At 47.5% G+C, this 26,392-nt stretch overlaps 1 protein-coding gene across 1 annotated transcript; it reads right to left on the bottom strand.

Moving 5' to 3' along the window:
- Positions 1 to 1,775: 1,775 nt before the first annotated feature.
- On the bottom strand, positions 1,776 to 25,923 carry LOC310633204 (H-2 class II histocompatibility antigen, E-S beta chain-like; the record flags this gene model as incomplete). The annotated part of the gene is made up of 5 exons (XM_083350886.1): positions 1,776 to 1,822; positions 2,050 to 2,163; positions 2,323 to 2,604; positions 23,502 to 23,774; positions 25,839 to 25,923. The coding sequence occupies 5 exons, from the start codon at positions 25,921 to 25,923 to the stop codon at positions 1,776 to 1,778; spliced, it is 801 nt and encodes a 266-aa protein (XP_083207012.1).
- Between the last annotated feature and the right edge of the window lie 469 nt (positions 25,924 to 26,392).

The following is a 26,392-nucleotide window of genomic DNA, read 5'->3' as shown; positions in this document are numbered from 1 at the left end:
TGGGGTGACCTCTCGGTCCTCTACCACCCCGAGGAACACGCTGAGGGGCCCCTCCCGACCCCTGAGGAGACCCCGGACAGCCCAGGGAAGAAACGACGGAGGGCTGGAGAAACGTCCCCGGAGGCCCAAAGGACCCAAAGGCTCTGATGCTCCTCCTTCACACATTACGGGGAGACTCAGCTCTCTAAGGGGCGGGCTCTGATGGGTGGATAAGAGGGAAGGGAAGAGAGGAAAAGGGGGACCAGCATGGAAGGAGAGGGGCTCAGTTGCATTGGGAGAAAGACCCTGATGGAAAGACTTGGAGGAGGGGGAGGGGGAGGGGGGAATTATGGCAACATAAGTCCTGTGGACTCAGGATCGAGTCTTCCACCCAGAACATGAAGCAGTGGGGGGCCCTCAAACTGTGGAAGAAACCTTGTTCTCTGGGTCTCTACTGCCCAGAGGCCAATCCAGAGGCAGTGGAGGCCTCAATCTGGGAAGGGGGAGGGGAGAATGGTGGACCCCCTTAGAGGGGCAGGAAAGAGAAGGAGGAAGAGGAAGGAAGGAGGAATTCCAGGGTTCTCCTACAATGTTTATTCTTTTACATCAAAGCAAAGGGAAGGGAAGGGATCCATAGGAAGAATAATGCAGATGAAGCTGCTGTGGATTCAAAACAGGGAGAGATTTGGGTGTCTGGAATGACAGGCAGGCCCAGAGTCCCCAGGGTCAGTCTAGATCAGGGGTGTCAAACTCAATTTCATTGAGGGCCGCATCAGCATTGCGGTTGCCCTCAGGGGGCCGGGTGGGTGTGGCCTGGGTGGGCATGGCCTACTGGGTGGGCGTGGCTAGAGTGTGTATGGCCTACTGGGTGGGCGTGGCCAGCTCTACATCGTTCGCATCAAGGGTGCCTATGGGGGCCTGGGCAGGAGTGGGACAGATCTGAGGGTCTCTGGCAGAAGGAGGGTCTCAGGGCCAAGGCAGTGGGGGCCGTTCCCTCACTGTTTCCAGGATGGCTTCGCGGGCCGGATGAAACCACTTCGCGGGCCGGATCCGGCCCCCGGGCCTTGTGTTTGACATGTCTGGTCTAGATGGTCTCCACCTCTCCCTCCCAAGAAAGGGAGGCCCTGAAAGAAAGATGGGGGGGCCTCTCAGCAGGAAAAGCTCCACGCTGCCCATCTCCTCCTCTCCCTAATCTAAAATCTTGAGCCTCCATTTTTCAGAGGTTGCAAAAAAGCCAGAAATTCATCAGCTACTGAAGAAAAAAGAATTTCCTTTCCCATCAGGAAGCAGGAATGACGGCAGGATTAATTCATGAGGGCTGTAGAGAAAAAGAGAAGGGGAGAAAATGAGAATATAAAGTGAATATAAACCTTCAGTGTAAATAACTTATTACTCCTCTTTATCACCCCCCCAACACAGACCCACACTGCAGGGGGGTGGTTGATAGGCAGGGGCAGAATGAGGGAAAATCTCCCATCCCCACCCCCATTTCAGGGAGGAAAAGGATGCAAAGGACCAGCAATTCATTTCCCGGGACTTATGGAATTTTCCCCAAATGACATAATTGCGGCACTTAATCAAAAGAGGAGTCCTCCCCGCCCACCACGTTGGAAAAAACCTGGTCAATATTTTACTATTTGTGGTGTGTTTGTATTTGTTTTTGATTCCAATGCATTTTCAGGTCTCTGTAAGGAAACGCTGGCCAAAATTTCAAAAATTTGTGTTATCCACAGCAAGGAAGTTTTCTTCAGATACATTTTTTTTAAAGGAACAATTAACGAATGTTAAAGTAACATCTACAACTTGAGGAGAAACTCACCTGCAGGAGGCTGGATGGGAATTGCTGGAAGGAGAAAAAGAGCCAATCAGAACCCCTCATGGGCTGGAGGTCTCAGGGGGTCCCCCTCCCCATCGATAGCCCATAATAGGTTGCAGGATGCTCACTTATACAGCAGACCCTCAAAGAACAGAATTTCCCAAGCAAATTTCCAATAAGACCCTCCTTGCCATCTGAGAGGTCCCCCTGGATGGTCCCCTCCCCACAACCTCTCATCCAGCCCCCAGACTCACCTTTCTTGGTCTTCAGGTAGAGGGAGAGCCCCGTGGCAAAGAAGATCACCCCGATCAGGGCCCCCATAATCCCCGTCCAGAGTTTGCTCCTGGCCGAGTTGGAGGATCGGGGCTCTGGGGAAGGAGAAGGAGCCTTCCCTGAGCAGGAGGATCAGGGCCAGCTTCCCCCCCAGGAGGGTCCATCCCGGCTCCTCCCACAGGGAGGGCCTCTCTCCCCCTCTCAGGGCAGGAGGGGGTCCCCAGAGCAGGAGGGGAGGGAGGGGAGGGGCTCACCCCACTGGACGGCGATGGGGGTGTCCAGGCTGGTGTGCCCCACCTGGCAGGTGTAGACGTCCCCCCGCTGGGGCTGGGTCTCCAGCATCACCTGGAGCTGGTAGGTCCAGTCTCCGTTCTGGAGTTCCTCCCCGAAGGCCACGCCCTCCTCCTCCGGCCGCCCGTTCTTCAGCCAGCGGACCTCGATCTCCACGGGGTAGAAGCCCCTCGCGGTGCAGAGGAGGATGGTGTGGGGGGAAGCTGGGTCCAGCTTGGTGGAGGAGATGGAGACGGTGGGCTTGGCTGGAGGGGAGGAAGGGGAGGAGGGACACGGGGGAGACACAAAGAGGGACGAGAAAGGGAAACCAAGTTGGTTAGTTCAGGCCAAGATCACTTTTCACTCCTGAAAATATTATTTGTTTTAAGTCATTTGCAAAGCAAATTGCAGCAAGAAATTAAAGGGGATCCTGGAAGATGGAAAAAAGTAAATCCTTCCCGGTTGGGATCAGTTTCCATCATCCAGTTGCATAAATTCAACAGGAATTTAAATGCTGGAAACAAGAGACAGAAGGAATTTCCTGCCAGATGTGGGCGAGACGGAAAGAGACCCAGAAGACGGGGAAGACACACACAGCATATTTTGGAGAATTGTAGGGATCTCATTCAAAATAAAACCACATTTTTAAAAATTAGGTATAATACCGGAATATATATTTATTTATTAAATTTATTTGCCACCATCTCATGATAAAATGACTCTAGGCAGCTTACAGCAGGGCTTTTCAACCCGTGGTAAGTGTACCTCCTGTGGTACATTAGCATGTGGCAGGTGGTACGCAGCCCTGCCCAACCAGGTGTAGCGGGGGAGGGAACAAGCCAGCGCAGGCAAGGACTTACTGTGAGAGAGTCCTCTGGAGCTGTTGAGTGGCTGGGGAGAGGCAAAGGCCCTAGGCTCACTTCCGGCTCACCTCCCTCCCCAATGAGAAAAGAAGAGGAGGGGCAGACACAGGAGAGGCTATAAAAGGAGGCAGTTTGGGTGGGAGAGGGCGAGAGAGAAACAGAAGCAGCCTTGGGAGGAGGCGGAGTCAACTCTAGCTGCACCGAAGGGAAAGGAGGAGGAGGAGGGTGGGGGGAGAGGAGAGGAGATCAAGCAGGTCATCCATGATCTACAACTTCCATGGCAGCCACCTGTGTTGGCAGCAACAAACAGGCAAGGAATGTAGTGCAGGGGGAGAGGTTGCCCTACACGAGGAATGAAGAAAGGCAGCAATGAAGAAAGGCAGCAATGGCTGGAGGTGAGGCATAGAGGGAGATGAAGAGTGGAAGGAATCTTATGTGCTTCTGTGACTTTGAAGTTCTGGGATTTGTGCAATGTGGGCTTTGTGTCCTTAAGGAGTCTTTGGCAATTTCTATTTGGCTAATGGCTGATGTCTCGTGTTAGCTTCTATTGCTCTGCTATTGTTAGCTGTAAGTTTTGCTCCAAGGGATTTTGAAGTATTTTTCTCCTGAACGGATTTTGCCTGTAGCTTTCCTTTACTTACGAATGCAGCCATTATGGGAGGCTGTCTTAGCCGACAGGTGTACTTACTACATTTTTTTTCTTCCTTAAGTGCCGGCTGCGCTCCTTAACTTTCCTTTCTAGCCAGTAGCTAATTCTTAAAGGGGAATGCGCCTTTTTAAGCTAGTTCCTTCAATGGCTTGTCTTTTCTGTCTCTGGAGGCTTTTCCTTGTTTGAAGAATATATATGGAAGAGGGAAAATATGGGTTTTTTAAAACAAATTCTTCCTTCAGAAGGAGGTTGGCATGAGAAAGAGGGACGCAGGGAAGGAGGGAGGGAGGGAAGGAAGTCCCGCCTTAGTACTTGGCCACCAGGAGCCCTGCCTTTCTAGGTGGTACTCAAATATTGCCATACTCTAAAAGTGGTACTATACTGACTCTGACTGTTGTTTAATGATTTATCCCCTTGCTAAGACCCCTGTGCCTGGCCTGCCTTGCTAGGTGGTATTCGCATATTGCCATATCCCAAAAGTGGTAGAATCGGTGAAAAGGTTGAAAAGGCCTGGTTTACAGCATTAAAACATTAAGATCGTAGCAGATAAATATTTCTATAGCAATCAAAATGGAATTCTCAATCAAGATAAAATTATAGTTAAAAGATGGGGAGGAACCGTACGTGCGAGGGGGGAGGGGGGATCGCCTCTTAATTCAACAACGACCTCCAGTGTGATGCTCCCCATTAGGCCCCCCTGATTTTGAGCCAAATTGTGCCTAATCTGTACTTGAACCTTTGTTTTTTTCCCGCCTAAGTGTAAGACTTTGTATTCTGGATCCAAAGCCGTTGTACTGTAATTAACCCCTTGTTAAGACTTCTATGGTCTATATAAGCAGGCCATTACCCTTAACAGTTCTCTCCAGATAGTTTGAACTCGTGGAAACACCCTTTATCATATAGAAATACCTTTATTGCATGTAGAGTCGAATACAGTAGGTGGGGTGCATTAAGATGACATTTGTACAGCATTTCCAAGATGTTTCCAAGGTATCTCCAAGGTAAGAAAATGGTAATACTCCCAGCGTCTGCACATGTCTGCTGTTGTCACATGTTTGCTGGTTAATGGAGAAGGAGAAATCTCCAGGGACAAAGGAGGAGGAAGTCCATCCCAGAAAGGGGAGGGAAGAGGAAATACATCATAGGGTAGGAGGGTCTGACTGCCCACATTGTAATTTCTCCAAAACAGCCATGTGATGGAAGCACACTCCCCATCTGGTATTACATAATACCACCATATAAAATCATATAAGGGTAGTTATACAAATGCAAATACATGTTTGTGGTTTGCTTGTTGTCATACACACCTGAGATATATAAGTAATAAACCTGAGATAGACATAAAAACCTGAGAAATATAAAATAAACTTTCCTACATATGAGGCATAACCTGAAAGATATAAAAATCAACATGAGATATATAAGACATAAAACTTGAGAGATATAAGAAATAAACGTGCATACATATTGCAATAATAAGAACTGTAATTACAGGGCTAAAATAGTGTAGATTAAAGTTCAAATAACTTTTCTTCTTGGAGTCAGGATTCAACCAGGAACGGCAATGAGTTCAATCTTCAAGGGACAAAAGCAGGACAAGTTCTGCGATGGTCTGATGAAAGTTTTTGATGCCTTTCGATTCTTGAGCTTGATGGTCCTTAAACAGAACAAGGTCTCTAACTTGAAGATAGGGGTGAAGATGAGACCTTTGTGACTGGAGCGTGATTTTGTTGCTCCCCACCATGTTGCTCCACGCCATAATTTGAAGCAGGGTTGGATACAGGTGGTTGCTGTGGATTGCCTAGAAGTGGAGCAGGATGCATAGCTGTAATGTGTTTGTCAATTTATGAGTAGATCAAGTTCCTCTCTGATGTTGAATTTGAGATCAGCAATAGCAGCTTTGAAGGTTGCTTTCCAGGATCTGTAGGTCTCTGGACGGTCATTAAACTTTGAGAGGCTAGAGTTGAGAAGCTCTCGTCGAATCATGTACCTGGCATGGTCAGAACAGTCTGACCCCTCACTCCTTGATGCCAAAAGAACTCGTGGGACCCCTTGGGTGTGAAAGTTCTCTGGTGAATAAGGGTGAGGTGTAGCAGGATAGAATGATGTTGCAAGAGCATTCAGTTGTGGTGTAGTCTCTAAAGCTTGTGCTGGTTGTCGATTCAACCATTGTTGCTGGATGTTACATTGTCATTGTCAAGAGATGATGCAGTTTGAAGTGTTGGTGCACCTGTGTTATGGCGTTGAAGAGGTGTAGGCTTTTGCAGGCTTGGGTTTGGTGTGCTGTTTGTAGGAAGCAAGGTTGATGAACCTGTCTGATCAAACCAGCTCTTCTGAATCAATGAGACACTCAGCCATGGCTAGGATAGGTACAGAAAACTTCCTAGGTATTTTTAACTAATTCAGTGAACTTTGCTCTTTGACCACTAGGGGGCACTCTACACATGCCTGAGGACAAGCCTTTTACTTGCTGAGCAGCCACTGGGGTGCTGCTTGTGTAGGTGAGTACTTCAATGAAGTTCACCCCTTGACCACTAGAGGTCGCTGTTTGGATGCAAGCCTGGTATTGTCCCTAGCTTGAATTTGGACACAAGATGAGCCAAATTGTTTCTTCTTAAGACCATGAGTTGTGAGCCAGTTTGGAACTCTCAAGGGACTTCCTGTCCGTGTTCAGAGTGCCAACCGTAGGCTGTAAACTGTGTCACTGACGAAGGTTAATTTGCTCTTTGTTCCTTGTTTATAGCTAGAGAGACTGAGTAGGATGGCTTGCTGAAAATTCTCCCTTTGGAGGTTCAAAACATATATTTTAGGATTGTTAACTAAATCACTTGCTTATTCATATAAAGATGCTTGCATGGCTACTTCGTCAGTCCTTTGAACAAAAGATTTCAACAAACTGGCAAACTTTTTGGTTTGAGCAAAATTCCATTTTTTAAGACAATGGCTAGCAGCACAGGATGAAATCTCTGTAAAGATGCTTGCATGGCTACTCATCATTGCAATCAATGCCTCTCTCCCCTTTAATATAAATCCAAGCTTGCAAGCTGCTGCATTAGCTGGCATTCCAAAGGTGGGGGTCTCTTTCACTGAGCAGCAAACCAAGAGCTGGGTTACCAGGGCAATTAATTGTTTTATTGTTCTTTATGGCTTTTGAACAAGGGATCTTAGCAAACTGGCAGGCTTTTTTCCTCTTTGAGTAAAGATTCAGCTCTTTAACAAATTGTTTTTCAACAGTAAATCTCTGAACTTTCTAGTGAAATTTGGGAGAAAGGCAATTTTAGAGGAGACAGACATGAAAATTCTAATCTTGCATCTTGATTTCACAAAACTCAAGCCTACAAACACAGTCTCTCTTTCAATTTGAAACATTTGAACATTTAAGGTACATCTCAGCAGAAATTCATTTGCATTTAAAACCACTCTAAATTGCAGACAAGACGCTGGCTGGAAACTCGCTAGCAGAGAGGCAGTAAGATTTTAACTGGCCTTTTTTTGCTGGGGGGCAAAGTTACTCACGTCTGTGGCAAACCTTAAGCCACACGTGTCTCCTGGGTGGTGCTAAATGAGTAACAGATGGACTGGTAGCCAGACATCTGCAAGAATCTCCTGGCTTCACACACAACTCCACAGTCCTTTTAAGGACTAAAAAATAGCAGAAATAACAGAAATAACAAATACCAATACTAAAATGATTCGGAATATTGGAAGTTCAATATGTATATGCCAACTTAACATCGAAGGCAGTAGTAGATCAAAATGTGAACATCTCTCCAAACTACTACTTGAAAACTATGTCGATTTGGCTGTGATTCAGGAAACACGCATTGAGAATGAACAGCAGCTTAAAAGCAGAGGAAGAATACCTGGATATGACGTCTTAGGCGCTATTTTTCATCAAACTTATGGCCTAATAACATACGTGTGTAATAACATTGAAAATGCATATTTATTGGAAACAAGCAGTGAGGAAAACATCTACACTATCACAATTAAGATTGGAGACACCCAAGTTATGAACATCTATAAGCCCCCTACTATCTCTTGGCCTAACACAGTTCTTCCAAGGATTCCACACCCGGGCATCTATATAGATTTCAATAGCCACCGTACCCAATGGAGATATATGCTTAATGATACTAACGGCGAGACCCTCTGCGAATGGGCAGAGCAGAACAACCTATACCTAATTTTTGATGCTAAAGATCGAGGTACTTTTAAATCAGCTGCATGGAAGAAAGAGTATAACCCTGACTTATGTTTTGTTACACAAGATAAAACCAAACCTGTACCTGCCTCTCGGCAAGTGCTACCAACCTTCCCCCATAGCCAACATAGACCTATTATCATTAAGACAGGAATAAAGATACCTATTATCAGATCTATACCCCGACCAAGGTGGAACCTGAAGATGGCGAACTGGGAAAGGTTTACGATGGACCTTGAGAACACAATAGGATGTATCCCAGCAGTTAGTAAAAGCTACTATCGCTTTGTCGGAGCAATCATGTCATCGGCTAAAAAATCCATCCCACGTGGCTTCTGCAAGGAATATATCCCAGGATGGAATGAAACCTGTGAAAACCTGTACCAAAAACATCTAGAGAATGGTGATGCTGAGATAGCCGATGAACTTCTTCATAACCTTGACCTGGTGCGCAGGCAAAAATGGGAGCAAACTACATCTGGACTAGACTTTAAACACTCAAGCAGGAAGGCATGGAGCCTACTGAAAAAATTGGGAGGAGACCAACCAGCTCAATGCAAACAACAAGAGGTTACTCCAGATCAAGTAGCAACTCAAATTGTCAACTTAACTAGAGTACCCCATGATAAGAAACATACTAAATTAGTGAAAAGAGAACTAAAGCACTTAAAAACTTTGTGCTCGCCTAGCCAGGAATATTTAATTTAATAATAATTTAATTTGTATACCGCCCTTTTCCCGAAGGACTCAGGGCGGTGAACAGGGCAATACATAATAAAAAACAGAATACAAAAATTAAAAAGTGATTAAACCATTATGCCCGTAATAATTAATACATATTAAAATTAAAACTATTTATAAAAACCCAACCCCATCCCGTCAGACCAGGCCAGCTTGTTCAAAAAAGAAGGTTGTCGGGCCGAGCACGCCCGACATTCGGACGGGCCGCGGGGTGACTCGCCAGGCCGCCAGGCTCCCACAGAGCACCCCGTCAGGCCCCGAAGGCATTCGGCCCTCCCCAGCACTCCGGAAGCACCCCGTCAGGCCCCGAAGCCTCCTGCCGGCGGCCGTCGTCTCCCGGAGGGCCAGGACGGCATTCGGCCCTCCCCAGCACTCCGGAAGCACCCTGTCAGGCCCCGAAGCCTCCCGCCGGAGGCCGTCGTCTCCCGGAGGGCCAGGACGGCACTCGGCCCTCCCCAGCACTCCGGAAGCCGCAGCAACCCACCAGGCCCCAAAGCCTCCCGCCGTCGCCCGTCGTCATCCGGAGGGCCGGGTCAGCACGCGGCCCTTCCCAGCGACCCGGTAACCACCCGGAGCAACGTACCAGGCCGCAGGGTCGTTCGCAGGCCTCCTCGTCTCGTCGCCATGCTGCCGGGTTCCAGTGACGGTTGGCCACGCCCACGCTGCTCCAACGGATCGGGAACTAGGTCAGCGAGAAGAACGGCGCAGCGGCGGGCCGCCTGTCAGCTGGGGAGGCCGCGGACCAGCCAGCCGGGCTCCAGAAGCTGCTTACAGGCCGGGAAGGGGCCGTGCGAAGAACGAGGCGGTGGCTGCCCAGCGCCCGAGCCGCAGGGCACGAATGGGTGCCTGGGTGGGTCAGGGGGTGCTGGAGACAACCGGTGGGCCGGGAAGGGGTTTAGCGAGCAGCTCGCGGCGATCTGGGGTGGTGCGGGGAACGAAGAGTCAAGGCAGAACTCCGGGGAAAAGGAGGGAGGGTTAGGCTGGGGGGTAACTTACCGGCTGCATTGGTGGTGGGACGGGAGCCAAAAGGAGGGAACCATGGGAGGTGGGGTTTAAGTAGGGTGGGGGCGTGGTGCTGTAATTAAGGGTGTGGTGGTGGGAGTTAGCCTTGTCGGTTATTTAACAGCGTTGACTGTGCTGTAAAGGCAACGCTGACTTCATTTGTCTTTGAGCGAACGTTTATGCGGATAATAAACACAGCTTGGAAGAACCAGCTCCCGTTCCGGTTTCAATCTGTGGGTGATTCGTCGGACGGGGTCTGATAAAGGTTTTGAGATCGCGCCGGAAGGAGCGAAGGTCAGGGGCCATCCGGAGCTCGACCGGTAAGCGGTTCCAAAGGTCTGGCGCGCCCACAGAGCACGCTCTCCCCCTGGGGGCCACCAATCGGCATTCTTTGATCGGCGGCACCCTGAGGAGGCCCTCTCTGTGGGAGCGCACTGGACGGAGGGAAGTTGATGCCGGCCCCAGGTGTTGCCGTAGGTAATCCGGACCCATGCCATGAAGGGCTTTGTAAGTCATCACTAACACCTTGAACCTCACCCGGAGAGCAACCGGTAGCCAATGCAGCTCGTGGAGCAAAGGTGTAACATGGGAGTATCGGGAAACCCCCAAGACAACTCGCGCGGCTGCATTCTGCACCAGTTGAAGTCTCCGGGTGGACCTCAAGGGCAGCCCCATTTAGAGAGCATTACAGTAGTCTAGACGAGAAGTCACGAGCGCATGAGTGACTGTACGCAAGGCATCCTGGTCTAGATAAGGCCGCAACTGGCGCACCAGGCGAACCTGGGCAAAGGCCCCCCAAGTCACAGCTCCAATATGCTCTTCCAAAGAGAGCTGTGAATCTAGAAGGACCCCCAAGTTGCGAGCCCTATCTATGGGGGGTAATAGCTCACCCCCATGGCCAAAGATGGAATAATCGGAATTTCCCGGGATGCCGGCACGAACAGCCACTCAGTCTTGTCAGGGTTGACTCGAAGCCTGTTCCTCCCCATCCAGACCTGGACCGCCTCCAGGCAGCGGGACATCACGTCGAGGGCATCACTGGGGTGGTTTGGGGTCGAAATAAAAAGCTGGGTATCATCAGCATATTGATGATACCCAACTCCGAAACCACGAATGATCTCACCCAGCGGCTTCATATAGATGTTGAACAGGAGAGGCGAGAGAACCGATCCCTGAGGAACTCCACAAATGAGAGGTCTCAATGTCGATCTCTGCCCCCCTGCCAACACCAACTGCGAACGTCCCAGAAGGTAAGAGGAGAACCACTGGAGAACTGTGCCTCCCACTCCTAACCCCCTGAGACGTCGCAGCAGGATACCATGGTCGATGGTATCAAAAGCCGCTGAGAGGTCTAAAAGGACTAGGACAGAGGAGCAACCTCTGTCCTGAGCCCGCCAGAGATCATTCACCAGCGCGACCAATGCCGTCTCCGTGCTGTACCCGGGCCTGAAACCCGATTGGTACGGGTCTAGATAATCAGCTTCATCCAAGAACAAAGGGGGCTGCTGTGCCACTACGCTCTCAACAACCTTCGCCAGAAAGCGAAGGTTGGAGACCGGACGATAGTTGTTTAAAATTGCTGGGTCCAAGGCAGGCTTCTTGAGGAGGGGTCTCACCACCGCCTCCTTCAAGGCGGCGGGAAAACTACCCTGACTCAAAGAGGCAGTAATCACTGCCTGGAGCCAGCCTCGTGTCCCATCCTGGGCCGCATAAGTCAGCCAGGAGGGGCACGGGTCCAACAAACACGTGGTGGAGCTCAGCTTCCCCATGATCTTGTCCACTTCTTCAGGAGTCACAGGATCGAACTCTTCCCAGATTAAATCGACAAGGCCGCCCGTATCCTCATCGTCAGACTCTGCCCAGTTGGAGTCCAAACTGGTCCGGATCTGAGCGATTTTGTCCAACAGAAATCGACTAAACTCCTCGGCTCGACCCTGCAAGGGTTCCTCCCTCACCTCCTGATTAAGGAGAGAGCGAGTTACCCTAAACAGGGCGGCCGGGCGATTATCTGTGGACGCGATGAGGGTGGCAAAGTGGTTAGACCTAGCCACCCTCAACGTCGCGAGATAAGTTCTCGTAAACGACCTTAGTCGTAACCGGTCGGATTCGGATCGGCTGGATCTCCAACAGCTCTCTAGGCCCCGTCTCCGACGCTTCATCTCGCGGAGCTCCATGGAGAACCATGGGGCCCGTTGGGATGTGCGTCGGGTCAAGGGCTGCATGGGTACAACTTGATCGAGTGCCTCTGTGGCTGCCCTTTCCCAGGCTTCCACTAGGGCATTGACCGAGCTGTGAGCAAAGGAGGCAGGTGGGGGCCCAAGCGCCGTTTGGAACCGCTCAGGGTCCATAAGGCACCTAGGGCGGAACCATCTTATTGGCTCAGCAACCCCACGACAGGGAGTGGCAAAACGGAAGACCAACCGCAGGAGATGATGATTGGTCCATTACAGGGGTGTATTAATTGGGGAACCCCCCCCCAAGATCATCTAACCACCGTCCGGATAGAAAAACCAGATCGAGCGTGTGACCCCCCCCCGTGAGTTGGGCCCAGAATAACCTGCATCAGGTCCATGGCCATCATGGAAGCCATGAACTCCCGAGCTAACTCAGATGATCCCCCCAGGGATGGTAGGTTGAAGTCACCCAAAACTATAAGTTTGGGGAACTCAACCACCAACCCTGAGAGGATATCAGAAGCTCAGGCAGGGCCACTGCTACGCGACTAGGCGAAACGTACACCAGCAGCAAGCCCAACTGAGCTCTAGGGCCACATCTCAGGAGGAGGGACTCACACCCGACTATCTGGACCATGGTGGCCTCCCGCGGACATAAGGTCTCCCTCGCCACTACTGCCACTCCACCGCCCCTACCCTGAGCCCGAGGCTGGTGCAGCACCCGGAAACCTGATGGGCAAAGATCAACCAGGGGGACACCGCCCTCTGGGCCCAACCAGGTCTCCGTAATGCAAGCCAGGACCGCATGCTCCTCCTCAACCAACTCACGAATGAGAGGAGCCTTATTCATTATGGACCTGGCATTGAAATACACGAGCCTGAGCTCAGGTGGCTGCTCATCCTCGCTCCCGGTACCACGGGCTGGAATCAGAGGGTCGGAGCGCATCACCGCTTGGAGACAGCGGGGACGCACTCCCGGATATTGATACGGCCCTCTGTTCATACACCTGCGGCCATTCCCTACCGCCGTGGGAATAGGCAATCCCACACCCCGCCCCGGGGCCCCGTAGGCACCCAACCCAAGCCCCGTCATGGCGCGATCAATCTCAGGCCTGGTCTGAGTAGCGGTTGATGGAACCCCCCCAGTTTCCAACCCAACCTGTAAACCCACCCCCCTCCCTAACCCCACAAAAACGTTTGCTAAAAAGCGCACTAGAGGCCTCTTATTAAATTTATGATAGAGGCTCCTGTCTCTGTCCAACCATCTCTCTGGGTCCCAATAATTGGGCCCATCATCAAGAGGAGCAATGGAAACAAAGGCGGGTCGTGCCCAGGAAGGGGGGGCACCCCTGAGCGCAAACAAGTCTGTGCTAGAGTAGAACAAACGGACCATTTTCCGGGTGGGTCCCATCAGGCAGTCCCATAGGTAGATCAATCAGGAAGATGTACAAAGGAAGGTAGAAAATGTCCAGTCCACCAGCTCCCTGCCACTGAGCTGGGTACCTTTCAGGTAGCTTCCAAAGTAGGTTGGACAACTCCCTCTCACGGAGGGCTCAAATCCATCTTGGAGCGGACGGAATACCAACCCAAACAAGGCATACCTCCCTAGAACTCTCACCTCTAGAGAGGCAGCAGATGGCATAGGTTGGTATAGGTGATAGTACGTCCGAGCCACCCTCTCACAGCGGCTCAACACAGACCTTCTAAGTCCCACGGGATCATAGGGGGAGAGAGAAGAAGAGCAGCAGTTCCTAGGCATAACAGCCTGGAGATGAGAATAATTAAATTGGAGAGCATAGTTCTTATCATAGCAGGGAGAGTAAGAGAGGCTGAGCAACAGATGGATGGACCCAACCCAGGCAACTGAAGTCCAGATGGCCAGAACATAAAAGTCACGAGCTAACCCGTGTCGTCCAGCCAGCAACACACAGCGCCAGCAGTCAAGAGTCCAATGCCAGCCATAGGTCTCATCTGCCGAAAACGGGCGTAGAGCAGTCTCAGATGACCAAGACAAGCCGCGGAGAGACCATAAGCCGACATAACGCTCCCATGACGATAGCAAGTCTCGGCCCGACACTCCACAGCAACGCCGGGCATCCTCCATTCCACAAGCAACCAGCAGACAAACGGCATTCCTCAGGCAAACGGCAGTTCCGGAGGCCACTCTAGGCCGTGGCTCTATCGACTCCGAAGATCGATTACTCAGAGCCCTCCAAGCCGCGGCTCCTCCTAACTCCACCGGGACCTCTGAAAAAATGCCGAAGCTCTCAGCTGGAAAACGCCTAAGCTCTTAGAAGCTCTTAGAAAGGGAGGGCTGCAACTCCAATAAAAATGCCGAAGCTCTTAGAAGCTCTTAGAAAGGGAGGGCTGCAACTCCAATAAAGATGCCGGTAATCTCTCTTCTCAGGTCATTCTCAGGTCATTTGTCCCTTAAAACCTTCACACAGAGAAAAAACATCTCTGCGGACCCGTCGGACCCTGAAAGACCACCGCGGACGCCAGAAACTGGGAGCTCAACATGGAGCTCAGCCCAGCACGTCCGCCATCTTGGGCATGCGCTCGAATATGCTCGACCCTTCCAAGTGGCTGAAATAGATACTGCCCTGAAGAATGTCAAAGCTGGAAAGTCTCCTGGTTTTGATGGAGTAATGCCTGAATTTATCATCCATTCTGGGCCTCGTACAAAAGAATGGCTGGCAAAATTCTACACAGATATCCTAACTTCCAGTAAGCTCCCTCCAGAATTTAAGAGAACCAAGGTAATCGGCATATTAAAACCTGGAAAAGAAAGCAATAAGCCAGAAAACTATCTCCCCATTGCTCTGTTAAGTGTTTGTTATAAACTACTTGAAAGGTTGATACTTAACAGAATTGGACAGAAAATAAACAAACAAATACCGATTGAACAGGCTGGGTTTAGATCTTATCGGAGCTGTGCCGATCAAGTCCTTAGTCTTACTAGCCACATTGAAAGCAGCTATCAGAATAAATTGAAAACGTCTGTTGTATTTGTGGATCTCACAGCAGCATACGATACAGTGTGGAGGGATGGTCTATTAAGCAAATTCCTCCACGCTGTCCCTTGTAGTACCATGGGCCACCTAATAAATAACATGCTCTCAGCAAGGACCTTTCAAGTCATCATGGGTGATAAAATTAGTAAGCAAAGACATCTGAATAATGGATTCCCTCAGGGCTCTGTATTGGCCCCATCCTTATTCAACTTATATATTTCCGATATACCACCCACACTATCAACAAAGTTCTCTTACGCTGATAACTCGGCATTAGCATATAGCCACAAGGACATCGAAGTTACAGAAGGTGTACTTACAGCCGACCTTACAACTCTGAGCACATACTTCCACCAATGGAGGTTAATCCCAAGCGTAAGTAAGACAGTCACATCATGTTTCCACCTTAATAATAAACTGGCAAAAAGAGAACTCAATGTATACCTAAATAACAAATTGCTCCCCTATGAGGCAACTCCAAAATATCTGGGGATCACCTTAGACAGGACCCTGTCTTTTAAGAAACATATTCAGAATATGGCTGCCAAGGTTAATAGCAGAAACAACATTCTGCAAAAACTATGCGGAACAACCTGGGGAGCTTCAGCTCCAACTCTTCGATGCGCAGCCCTTGGGCTTTGCTACTCTGTAGCGGAATACTGTGCACCTGTATGGATAAACAGCTCACATACAAGACTTGTTGATGTTCAACTCAACCATACAATGAGATTAATTACTGGGTGCATAAAATCTACACCTATTCACTGGCTACCAGTTCTTAGCCACAATACTTCCAATGTTAATATGAATAGCAATGGTGATAAATGACATCCTTGTCTTGTGCCCTTTTTAATATCAAAGTTTTCTGTATAGTCTCCATTTACAACTACTCTAGCAGTCTGTTTATTATAAATTGCATAAATTGCATTCATAAAATTTTCTCCAAAATCCATTATCAAAAGTTGCTGAAACATAAATTGCCAATTTAAGTTATCAAACGCCTTTTGCACATCCAGAAATATCAAAGCCATCTGTTTGCATGGATGGGCTTCATAATACAGCCATTTTGATCTGTATTTTGTATTCAATCAAAAATTTCTTAATTCTTTCTGCCATTATCAAGGCAAAGATTTTATAGTCTACATTTAGCAATGAAATTGGTCTATAGTTTTTTATATGTGTCAAATCTACATCTTCTTTGGGAATTAAAGTGGTATTAGCTTCAGACCATGTCTTTGGTATTTTAGTTTTCAGAAGAGTTTCATTACAAAGTTCTTTCAAGATCAGAGTAAGCACGTCTTGTAAAGCAATGTAGTATTCTACAGGCAGTCCATCTGGCCTTGGAGCTTTGTCCTTTTTTTGCCTTTTTATAGCTTCTGTAATCTCCATCATTGTTATTGGTTCATTCAATATATTTTGGATATTCTGAGGAATTTTCGGTAAATTTGCTTTCATTAAATACTGCTCTATTTTTTCCTTAGAAATTTTCTTTGCTTTATAAACAGACTCACAGTATTCTTTCACAATTTTTCTAATTACATCATTTTGAAACTGTATTTCTCCTTTTGTATCTTGGAGTTTCTTTATTACTTTCTTTTCTTTTTCCTTTCTCAATTTATATGCTAGCCATCTTCCCGGCTTATTAGCGTTTTCAAAAAAGGTCTGTTTGGCCCGTTTAATCTGTTGAGCCATTAATTTCATCTCAGCTAAATTTAATTTGTGCTTTATTATTTCCATTTGTTTCTTGAGTGTTAGTTTATCTGGATATATTTTTTAATTCTAATTCTAGTTCTCTAAGTTCCTCCCTCAGCTTTAATTGTAGTTGTTTCAATAATTGCTGGAATCCTCTTGAGGAAGAGATTATTCCCCCCCCCCGAAGACCGAGAGATCCCGAGTCCCCCTTTCGAAGCAGGATGGACAGGAGAGCTTTTGGGGGATCTCAGGGTCTCCCTTGTGCTGCGGAGGATCCTTCCTGGGGGTTTTGGGGGGGATTCAGAGGGAGACCCCCACAGACTATCTTCTCCCTGCAGCCATCCGGCCTCCTTCTCAGCCGCAGGAACCGGCCATTTCCCACCCCCTGGGAAGGAGGTGGGGAGGGGTCCGACCCCCTGCCTGGGATGGGGGGGCAGGGAGGGGTTGAGGACAACTGGCCACACCCAACTCAACACGGCAAAAAAGTTACACAAAATGGAAGAAATAGAGAAAGAGACTCAGGAAAGAAAGAAGGCCGAGGGAAGAACAAAAGGAAGGTTCTATATAGATTCTAGATAGATCTCTATAGATTTCTGCTCAATTTAAAGATGGAAGAAGAACAAGTAAAAGAAACAATGATAACATGGACAAAAAACTTTGGATATTCTACAGACTTGGAAGACTGGCAGAAACTATGGGATAGAAATATCAGATCGACTAAAGCAGTCTCAGATAAAGAAAACTTGTATAAAATGTTTTATAGATGGCATATGACACCAGTAAGATTACCAAAAATGTTTAAAAACACTTCAAATAATTTCTGGAAATGTAAACAAAGGCCAGGTACTTACTATCACATCTGGTGGACAGGCCTTAAAGCAAAAAGGTTTGGGGTTAAAACACAGACATGGTTGGAAAAGATGACTAAAGACAGAATTTAAGCCAGAATTGGTTTTGTTAGGAATATTAGGACCTAATTATGAGAAGGAGAATGAATATTTAATATTGCATGTACTGACAGCAGCAAGAATAGCATTTGCCCAATGCTGGAAAAATGAAAACTTATCAACTGAAGAGGTTTTAATTAAGAAAATCTTAGAATGTGGAGAAATGGGCAGGCAAGAGACCGAGAGTTAAACTTAAGATAATGCAAGATGTACGTGAAAGAGGTGGTCTTAAAATGCCCAATCTTAAATTATAGTATGAGGCTGCAGTATTATCGTTAATTAGTAGTTGGTTCAATTTAACACATGGGAGATTATTGAATATTGAAGGATATGACTTGCTATATGGGTGGCATGCTTATTTATTTTATGATAAAAAAGTGGATAATGTTTTTAAGACACATATATTAAGGTATGCTTTGCTGAGAGTTTGGAAAAAATATTGTTATAAGCTGAATTTTAAAATTCCAATTTGGGCAGTACCTAAACATGCGATTGAAAATATAAATGAGGGTTTTAAGCATGATGTGACTACATATAAAGAGATTCTTAGATTGGAAAGAAATGTTTGGCAATTAAAGCCATTTAATAACTTAAAAGAAGAAAAGATAGTACAAACTTGGTTTCAATATGGACAGTTACAAGCCAGATGGAAACAGGATAAAAAAACCTACTATTTCTATAGTAGATGAAAATCTGGTCAAACAAATTAGAGTTCAAGGTCCGGCACATATAAGGAGGATATATAATGCATTGATAGAAATAGATTCAGAAACGGAACTTGTTAAAGATTGTATGATAAAATGGGCTCAGAATATTCAAGAACCAATAAGGATGGATACTTGGGAAATAATTTGGGTTAGAAATGTGAACTTTACACAGGCACAAAATTTAAGAGAAAATTTTTATAAGATGTTTTATAGATGGCATTTAGATCCTAAGAAATTGGCATGTATGTATCCAAATTATCAGCCGAAATGCTGGAGGTGTGGTTCGGACGATGCAACGTATTACCATATGTGGTGGACGTAAAAAAGTTAAAGCTTTTTGGATTAAAATTTGGTGGAATATGCAGAAGATATTTAAGAAAAAGATAAAATTTTCTCCACAATTATTTTTGCTGGGTATTACTATAGACTGTACTGTTATAGAAACCAAATTGATGTTGAACTTAACAACGGCAGCAAGACTTTTGGTAGCGCAATATTGGAAGGAGGACGATTTGCTTACTATAGAAGAATGGACTTTAAAAGTTTTGAACCTGGCAGAAATGGCAAAAATCTCAGCATATTTGAAAGATTATTCGCAACAAAGATATATCATGGAATGGAGAAAATGGATTGACTATATTCAGAACAAATATGGGACTAAAAAGTTTCACTTAGCATTTGAATAAGTATTAGATTTATAAGATTTATTATTATTTAGTTATTTTTAAGGAGAGTTAAAGCGCGATAGGATTTAGAGTGTTATTATGGTTAGTTAGCATATTATAGCTTAAGATTGTTAGGGCCAATACCAGCTCTGGGAAGTCGGAGGGGGGAGGGGATGGGAGGGGAAGGGGGGAAGGGGGGGAGGGAGTTTATGTTTATGTTTAAAATGTACCTTAAAACTTTTCAATTAATAATATAATAATAATAATAATAAGTTGGAAGGGACCTTGGAGGTCATCTAGTCCAACCCCCTGCTAAGGCAGGAAACCCTATACCATTTCTGACAAATGGCTGTCCAGTCTCTTCTTAAAAACTTCCAGTGTTGGAGCGTTCACCACTTCTGGAGGCAGGTTGTTCCACTGATTAATTGTTCTAACTGTCAGGAAATTTCTCCTTAGTTCTAGGTTGCTTCTCTCCTTGACTAGTTTCCATCCATTGCTTCTTGTCCTGCTCTCAGGTGCTCTGGAGAACAGCCTGGCTCCCTCTTCTTTGTGGCAGCCTGTTCTGGGACAGGCAGTTGTATTGCGAATATAATTCCTTGTTAAGACATTTATTGGTCTGTTTAAGCGAATTTAGTCACATTTAACGGCCCTTTCCAGACAGTGAACTCATAAAGCACCTGGTTCATCTGAAATACCTTTATTTTGCATGTAGAAGGTGGTTACAGCAGAGAAGGTGTGGTCAGGTGAATCTGGACAGAGCTTTAAGGTCAAAAGACAGTAACAGGATTACTGTCCGCATGGCTTGTGTTCAGATGTTACAATGGAGGATGGATCACAAGGGAGCAAGGAGAAGGAGGAAGTCCAACCCAGACGGGGTGGATCCTAGTACAGCATCATGAGCAGGATAGGAAATACATCACAAAGGGGGAAGGTACTGGCAGACCCAATTAGCATATTGGTAATTTCCCAAGAACAGCCACGTGGTGGCAGCACACAGCCCCTGAGATATTGGAAGACTGCTATCATGTCACCCCTCACCCTTCTCTTCATTAAACTACACATACCCAATTCCAGCAACTGTTCCCTATATGTTTTAGCCTCCAGTCCCCAGATCATCGTTGTTGCTCTTCTCTGTACTCTTTCTAGAGTCTCAACATCTTTTTTCCATTGTGGTGACCAAACCTGGATGCAGTATTCCAGGTGTGGCCTTACCAAGGCATTGTAAAGTGGTATTAGTACTTCACGTAATCTTGATTCTATCCCTCTGTTAATGCAGCCTAGCACTGTGTTGGCTTTTTTGGCAGCTGCAGCACACTGCTGGCTCATATTTAAGTGATTGTCCACTAGTACTCTGAGATCCCTCTCACAGTTACTACTATCGAGCAAGGTACCACCTATGCTGTGCATTTGATTTTTCCTGCCTAAATGAAGAACCTTACTTTTTTCACAATTGAATTTCATTTTGTTAGATAGTGCCCAGTGTTCGAGTCTGTCCAGATCCTCCTGTGTTTTAAGCCTATCTTCTGGAGTATTCCTGCCAGCTTGGTGTCATCTGCAAATTTGATGAGTTTCCCATCTATCCCCTCATCCAAATCATTGATGAAGATGTTGAAGAGCACTGGGCCCAGAACAGAGCCCTGGGGCACCCCACTACACACTTCCCTCCATGAAGATGCGGCTCCATTGAGGACCACACGCTGAGTACGGCCTGTCAGCCAGCTACGAATCCATCTGGTGGTGATGCTATCTAACCCACATTTTTCTATCTTATCAAGTAGTAGGTTGTGATCTACTTTATCAAATGCCTTACTGAAATCCAAGTAAATTATATCTTCAGCATTCCTCTGGTCCACTAATTTTGTTACTTGGTCAAAGAATGTAATAGGATTTGTCTGGCACGATCTGTTTTTGACAACCCCATGTTGGCTTTTAGTGATGACTTTGTTTGCATCAAGGTGTTTGCTGATTTGTTGTTTGATTATCTTTTCCAGAATCTTCCCAAGTATTGAGGTCAGGCTGATAGGTCTGTAGTTTCCTGGATCTATTTTTTTCCCTTTTTTGGATATGGAAACTACATCAGCTCTCTTCCAGTCCTCTGGTAGTTCCCCAGTGCTCCAGGATCTTTGAAAAATATAGTTCAGTGGTTCTGAGATCACGTCTGCCAGTTCCTTGAGAACCTTGGGGTGTAATCCATCTGGTCCTGGTGATTTGAACTCGTCTAGGCTGGACAGGCGCTCACTTACCATTTTCTTGCCTATCTTAACTTGCGTTTCTATTCTGTTTTTTATGGCACTGGTTTGGGTAGGTTGGACTGTTTTTTCCCTTTGTGTAAAGACAGATGCAAAAAACGAATTAAATAGTTCTGCTTTCTCCCTGTTGCTTGTCACCTTCTTGCCACTTTCCCCCACTAATGGACCAATCATTTCCTTGACTTTTTTTCTTGTTTCTTATATGTTGAAAGACGCTTTTTTTGTTATTTTTGACTTTGGTCGCAAGCCTTAGTTAATTTTGAGCCTTAGCTTCCCTCACTTCATCTTTGCAGGCACGGGCTGTTTGCTGATATTCTGCCTTAGTTATGTGCCCCTCTTTCCGCTTCTTATACTTGTCCTTTTTATCTTTCAATTTATCAGAGAGTTCTTTATGCAGCCATGCTGGTTTCTTTTGAAAGCTGTTATTTTTCTTCTTTATTGGTATTGTGCTAGACTGGGCCTTTATTATCTCAATTTTCAAAATTTCCCAAGCTTCTTGAGTTTTTTTCCCCTTTAGGATTCTCATCCATGGAATTCTTCCCATGGTCTCTCTAAGTTTATTGAAATTAGCTCTTTTAAAGTCCAAGACTCTAGTTTGGCTGTGTTCTATTGCTTGTGCCTCCAGAATGTTGAATTCCAATATTGCATGATCACTTCCCCCCAAGGTTCCTGTGGCTTTGACACTTTCTATCATTTCATCTCTGTTAGTGAGAATTAAATCCAATATGGCTAATCCCCTAGTTCCCTTCTCTACTTTTTGGGAGAGAAAGTTGCCTGCTAGGTTTGTCAGGAATCTGTTAGATCTTCCACTTGGTGCAGAATTTGTCTCCCAGTTGATATCAGGGTAATTAAAGTCACCCATTACTATTGTGATGGGCTTCTTACATACCTTAGTTAACTGACTAGCAAAAAGTTCATCTATTTCCTCTGTTTGATTGGGCGGCCTATAGTATACACCTATGGCAATGTCATTTTTCCCCTTTTATGTTGACCCAAATACATTCAAGTTTACAGTTTTCTTCATTGTTGTGCTCTATTTCTGTAGAGATAAAGTTATTTCTTATATAGAGAGCAACTCCACCTCCTCTTTTGTTTAGTCTATTTCTTTTAAATAATTTAAATCCCTCTAGCTGTGTGTTCCATTTGTGGGTTTCGTCCCACCATTTTTCTGTAATGGCAACAATATCATATCCGCCCTCATTTACCTGAATTTCTAGTTCACCCTGCTTACTGTTCATACTCTGCGCATTGTTGTACAGACATTTGAGTCCTTTATGACTGACCCTGTGTTTACTTGCTACATAACTTGTGTGGTGCCTAAGTTCCCCTATCTTCTTAGATTGCCGGGGACAGTGATGTTCTGTATAAATTCTGTCCCCGTTGTTTAGTTTAAATATTCCTTCAAAAAAAAGAATGTGGAGAAATGGATAGATTGACGTTAGAGATTAAAAAGAAAGAAGATTCGGTTTATTAGAACATGGAATCATTTTTACCAATGGTTAGGAAAATGAACTAGTAAGAAATGAATGTGATATGTTATGTTGAATATATATTAGTAGGAAGAATGACATGTATTGATTAACTGATACTGTTTTTGATTATTGTTTATTACATTCTCTACAGATATCTATTACTATATTAACTATTGTTAATTGAACGTATGTACCCGGACAATAGCCTGTTTGCTAAAGATAGAAAATGTAATTGGGGGATAATCCCAATGTTGATCCCAACCCCTCCCTAAACCCTAATCCCTAACCCCATCCTATTTTATCCCTAACCCTATAAAATTCAATAAAATCCTTTATTAAAAAAGTTGATAAGTCAATCAATAAATATTATTGATTTGTTCAAATAAAATATATTGAAATATTCTGGAAAAAAGTTTTTTGGACCTCGGGAAGAGAAGGAAGATCGTGGGATGAAAAAGAAGGAGAGGAATATGTTTCTTCCCTCCTTTTGCTTGTTTCATTGTCATCCTTGTAGAATTTCTAACATTTTAAGGGTAATTTATTTTTTACACATTTTTATTTAGGGGTGATGTTACAATTGTACCCCATGCAGACCCCCGCTTTGAGGGAGGGAGGGAGGGGGGTGGCTTAGGAGGATCAATAAATACCAATGAGTAAATTTCCTAGATCTGAGAGCAGAGAATAAATAATGGGCAAATCTTTATCTGGAAGAGTCCCAATCAATGAAATGAAAAGGGGGGAGTCTCCGCATTCCCCCCCATGAAACTCCCCCTCCCCCACTCACCTCTCCGGCCAACCATGGAATTCCTTTGGAGACTCTCGTAGTTGTGTCGGCAGAAGTAATCCATGGCAGCCTTCCTGTCCTGCAGGATGCTCTTATCCCTGTTCCGAGCCTCCGCGTCCACCTTCCCAAACTCCGTGACGGCCTCGAACTCCCCGCGGGTGCTGTCGAAGCGGACGAACTCCTCCTGGTCGTAGATCTCACGGGACAGGAGCCTCACCTGCTGCGTCCCGTTGAGGAAGCGGCACTCGTACTTAGTCTGGAGCAGGAAATGGGCTGCGGGGAGGAGGACGAGCGTCAGGAGGGACTCGAGGGCCCATGGTCCCCAGCGGCTACTGGAGGAGAGGCCCACGTGGGTAGGGGGAGGGGTGGGAGACCTGCTGGAAGGCACCCCCTGGAGGAGGGACGGGGAACCGTCGCTCCCAGCGGGATTCCCCCTTGCTGAGGGAGTCTGGGGGGGGGAGGAAAATGAGGGAGGGGGAAAAGAGCTTCCATCTCCCCAGGGTGGGAAAAGGCAGGCAGAAGTTCAGCCGGTCCAGGCCTCCCTCTGTCTGCAGGGAACGCTGGATTCCGGGGGGGGCTCTTTGCCCCCCCAAACCTGCAGGAAATATAGGGGGGGAAGAGACCCCCCTCTGGACTGGAGGGAAAATAATACCCATGCTTCTCTCTTCCCTTTGTGAGCAGAAGGGAAGGGGCGGTTCACAACAAGGATACCCACACCCATGCTCCTGGGCTCTCCCAGCCCTTCCAGCCCCACCTTCCCTTTCCTCCCCCCTCCACCCCATCTTCAGCCCCACAAACTGCCATTGGACACTTTTTGAGGCCTCTTTCCCCTCCCCCTCCCCAAAAGACCCCCCTGTAGCCCCCAGAGGTCATCTCAAAGGGAAGAGTTTGAAGTGGAGAAGGCGAGAGAGAGGAAGATTTTCAGTCTTGGGGGCTGCAACTTCAGGGGGGTCTTCAGGATGTGTGTGGACTTCATTTTCTGCCCCCCCCCATGACTCTCCACCGCAGTCTCCCTTTCTCTTTCTGCCTGCAGGGGTGGACTAGATGCCCCTTTAAGCTCCCTTAAGGCCCCCATCAGGAGTGCAGGCTGGGTCTGGGGAGACTTCGGAAGGGCCGAGGGGAGCTGGGGGTCTCTCCGGAGAGTCTCCCCCTCCGGGTCTTTTCCCAAAGGGAGCAGGAATTTCCTGGTTTTTCCCTTGAAGACGTTTCGCTTCTCATCCCAGAAGCTTCCTCAGTTCTGACTGAATGTTGGAGGGTGGGAAGACTGATATTCTTTGGGGTCCTTTTGAAAGTCGGTCCCTGGTTCTCTGAGGGGCCTCGAGGACCCCCAGGGGTTTATCTGGGCCCTCTGGGTCCCCTGAATTGGGGGGGCAAAGGGGTGGGGAGCCTTCCTGGGGCTGCTGAAAGGACCCTGTTGGAGGCAGGATATGGGGGGGTCCTTTCCCTCCCCCCTCTGTTGAGGGAGGGCTGCTCAAGTTTGACCTAGATGGCTTGGGGGGCTGGGGATCCTGGGGAGAAGGGAACCCCCAGATTCCCTAGATACCCCCCAAATTTTCTATTTCCCCCCGGCAAATTCCCTCCTACTAGCTGCCTTTGTGTGATTTGGGGGTTCAGCCCTCTCTCCTGTCCCCCTGCAGCCCCCCCAAGACCGTCTGAAAGGGAGGGGCTCCAGCCCACTTCACTAAAGGGATAGTTTTGGGGAGCCAATTTAGGGGAGCAATTCAGACCCCCCTGAATATCCTTCTCCCTCAGTTCCCCCCTCCCCTCCAGGTCCTGAATCAACAAGGGGAGAATATGGGGTGGGGGGTTCTGGGTCTCCTCCCCAAATTCAGAGTCTCCTCCCAGAAGGAATCCAAGCTCAACTCCTCCCTCCCCTTAAAAAAATTTCAGAAGAAAAATTGAAGTTGCAAAAACCCTTTTGCCAAAAAGCGTCTTTTTTCTTAGACTCTGCTGGCCTTTGTGGATTCAGGTCTGAAAGTGCCTCAGTTTCCCCCTTTCGCTTTCGCTTTCCGTCTCCTTCCTCTTTCGGCGCAAGAAACTTCGGGCCTCAGGCGCTAATTCGGGGTCCGCAAGGTCCCCCTCCCACCCAGCCACGGGAGGGGGGGTACAGAGAGGGGTCCGGCTACCTCTTATCCCACCTCGGCTGCCTTCCCGCGACCCCTCTGCGTCCTTCTGAGGGAGGGGACGGAGACCACGCGGAGATCGAGACTCCTGCAGGCTCCCGCCTCTCTTGCCCTCGACCCCTTTCCCCACTTCTGGGGTCCCAGCCCCATTCTTCACCCCCAGAAAGACTGAGGGCCCTTCTCCTCCCCTCCCCTCGCCCAGCCCCCTCCTTACCGGGGGTCTCCTTCCCCGCTTCTCTTCCGGGGATCCGGGCCAGCGCCCCCACCAGCAACAAAAGAGGGACCCCAACAGACCCCATGGATGCTCCCCACCAGCGCCCCCAAAGGGAGGGGAGAGAGACGCGGAGGCTCCCAGCCCAGAGGCGGAATCGGGGGGTCTGGCTTGGGGGGAGGGGGCGGAAAGCAGAGGGACCAATGGGATGTTTCCCCTCCTGCAGCGTCATCGGTCTCCGGGCAGAGTCTCCCTCGACTTCGCCCGATGGAGGAGATAGTTCGGCGCAGAGAGAGAAGCGGAGAAAGTGTGGGGGGGGGAATCCCTTCAGTCTTGGGGGGCGCTGCATTTTAGGGGGGCGTTTCATGCCAGCTCCGGAGGGGAGGGAGGACTTCCATTTTCACCCCCCTTCATGATTCCCAACCAGAGCCTCCTTTTCTCTGTGTGTCTGGAGGGGTGGACTAGATGCCCTTTCATTTCCCACAGGGAGCCTAGAGCAAAGTGGAGCCAGAGCTTGAGGGCTCCTCCTTCTATGGGGGGACTGCGGACACACACAC

Source organism: Vipera ursinii (assembly GCF_947247035.1).
Source record: "Vipera ursinii genome assembly, chromosome: 2".
Lineage (NCBI taxonomy): Eukaryota > Metazoa > Chordata > Lepidosauria > Squamata > Viperidae > Vipera > Vipera ursinii.
The sequence above is the reverse complement of the archived record's forward strand: the minus strand, read 5'-3'. Positions and strand labels throughout refer to the sequence as shown.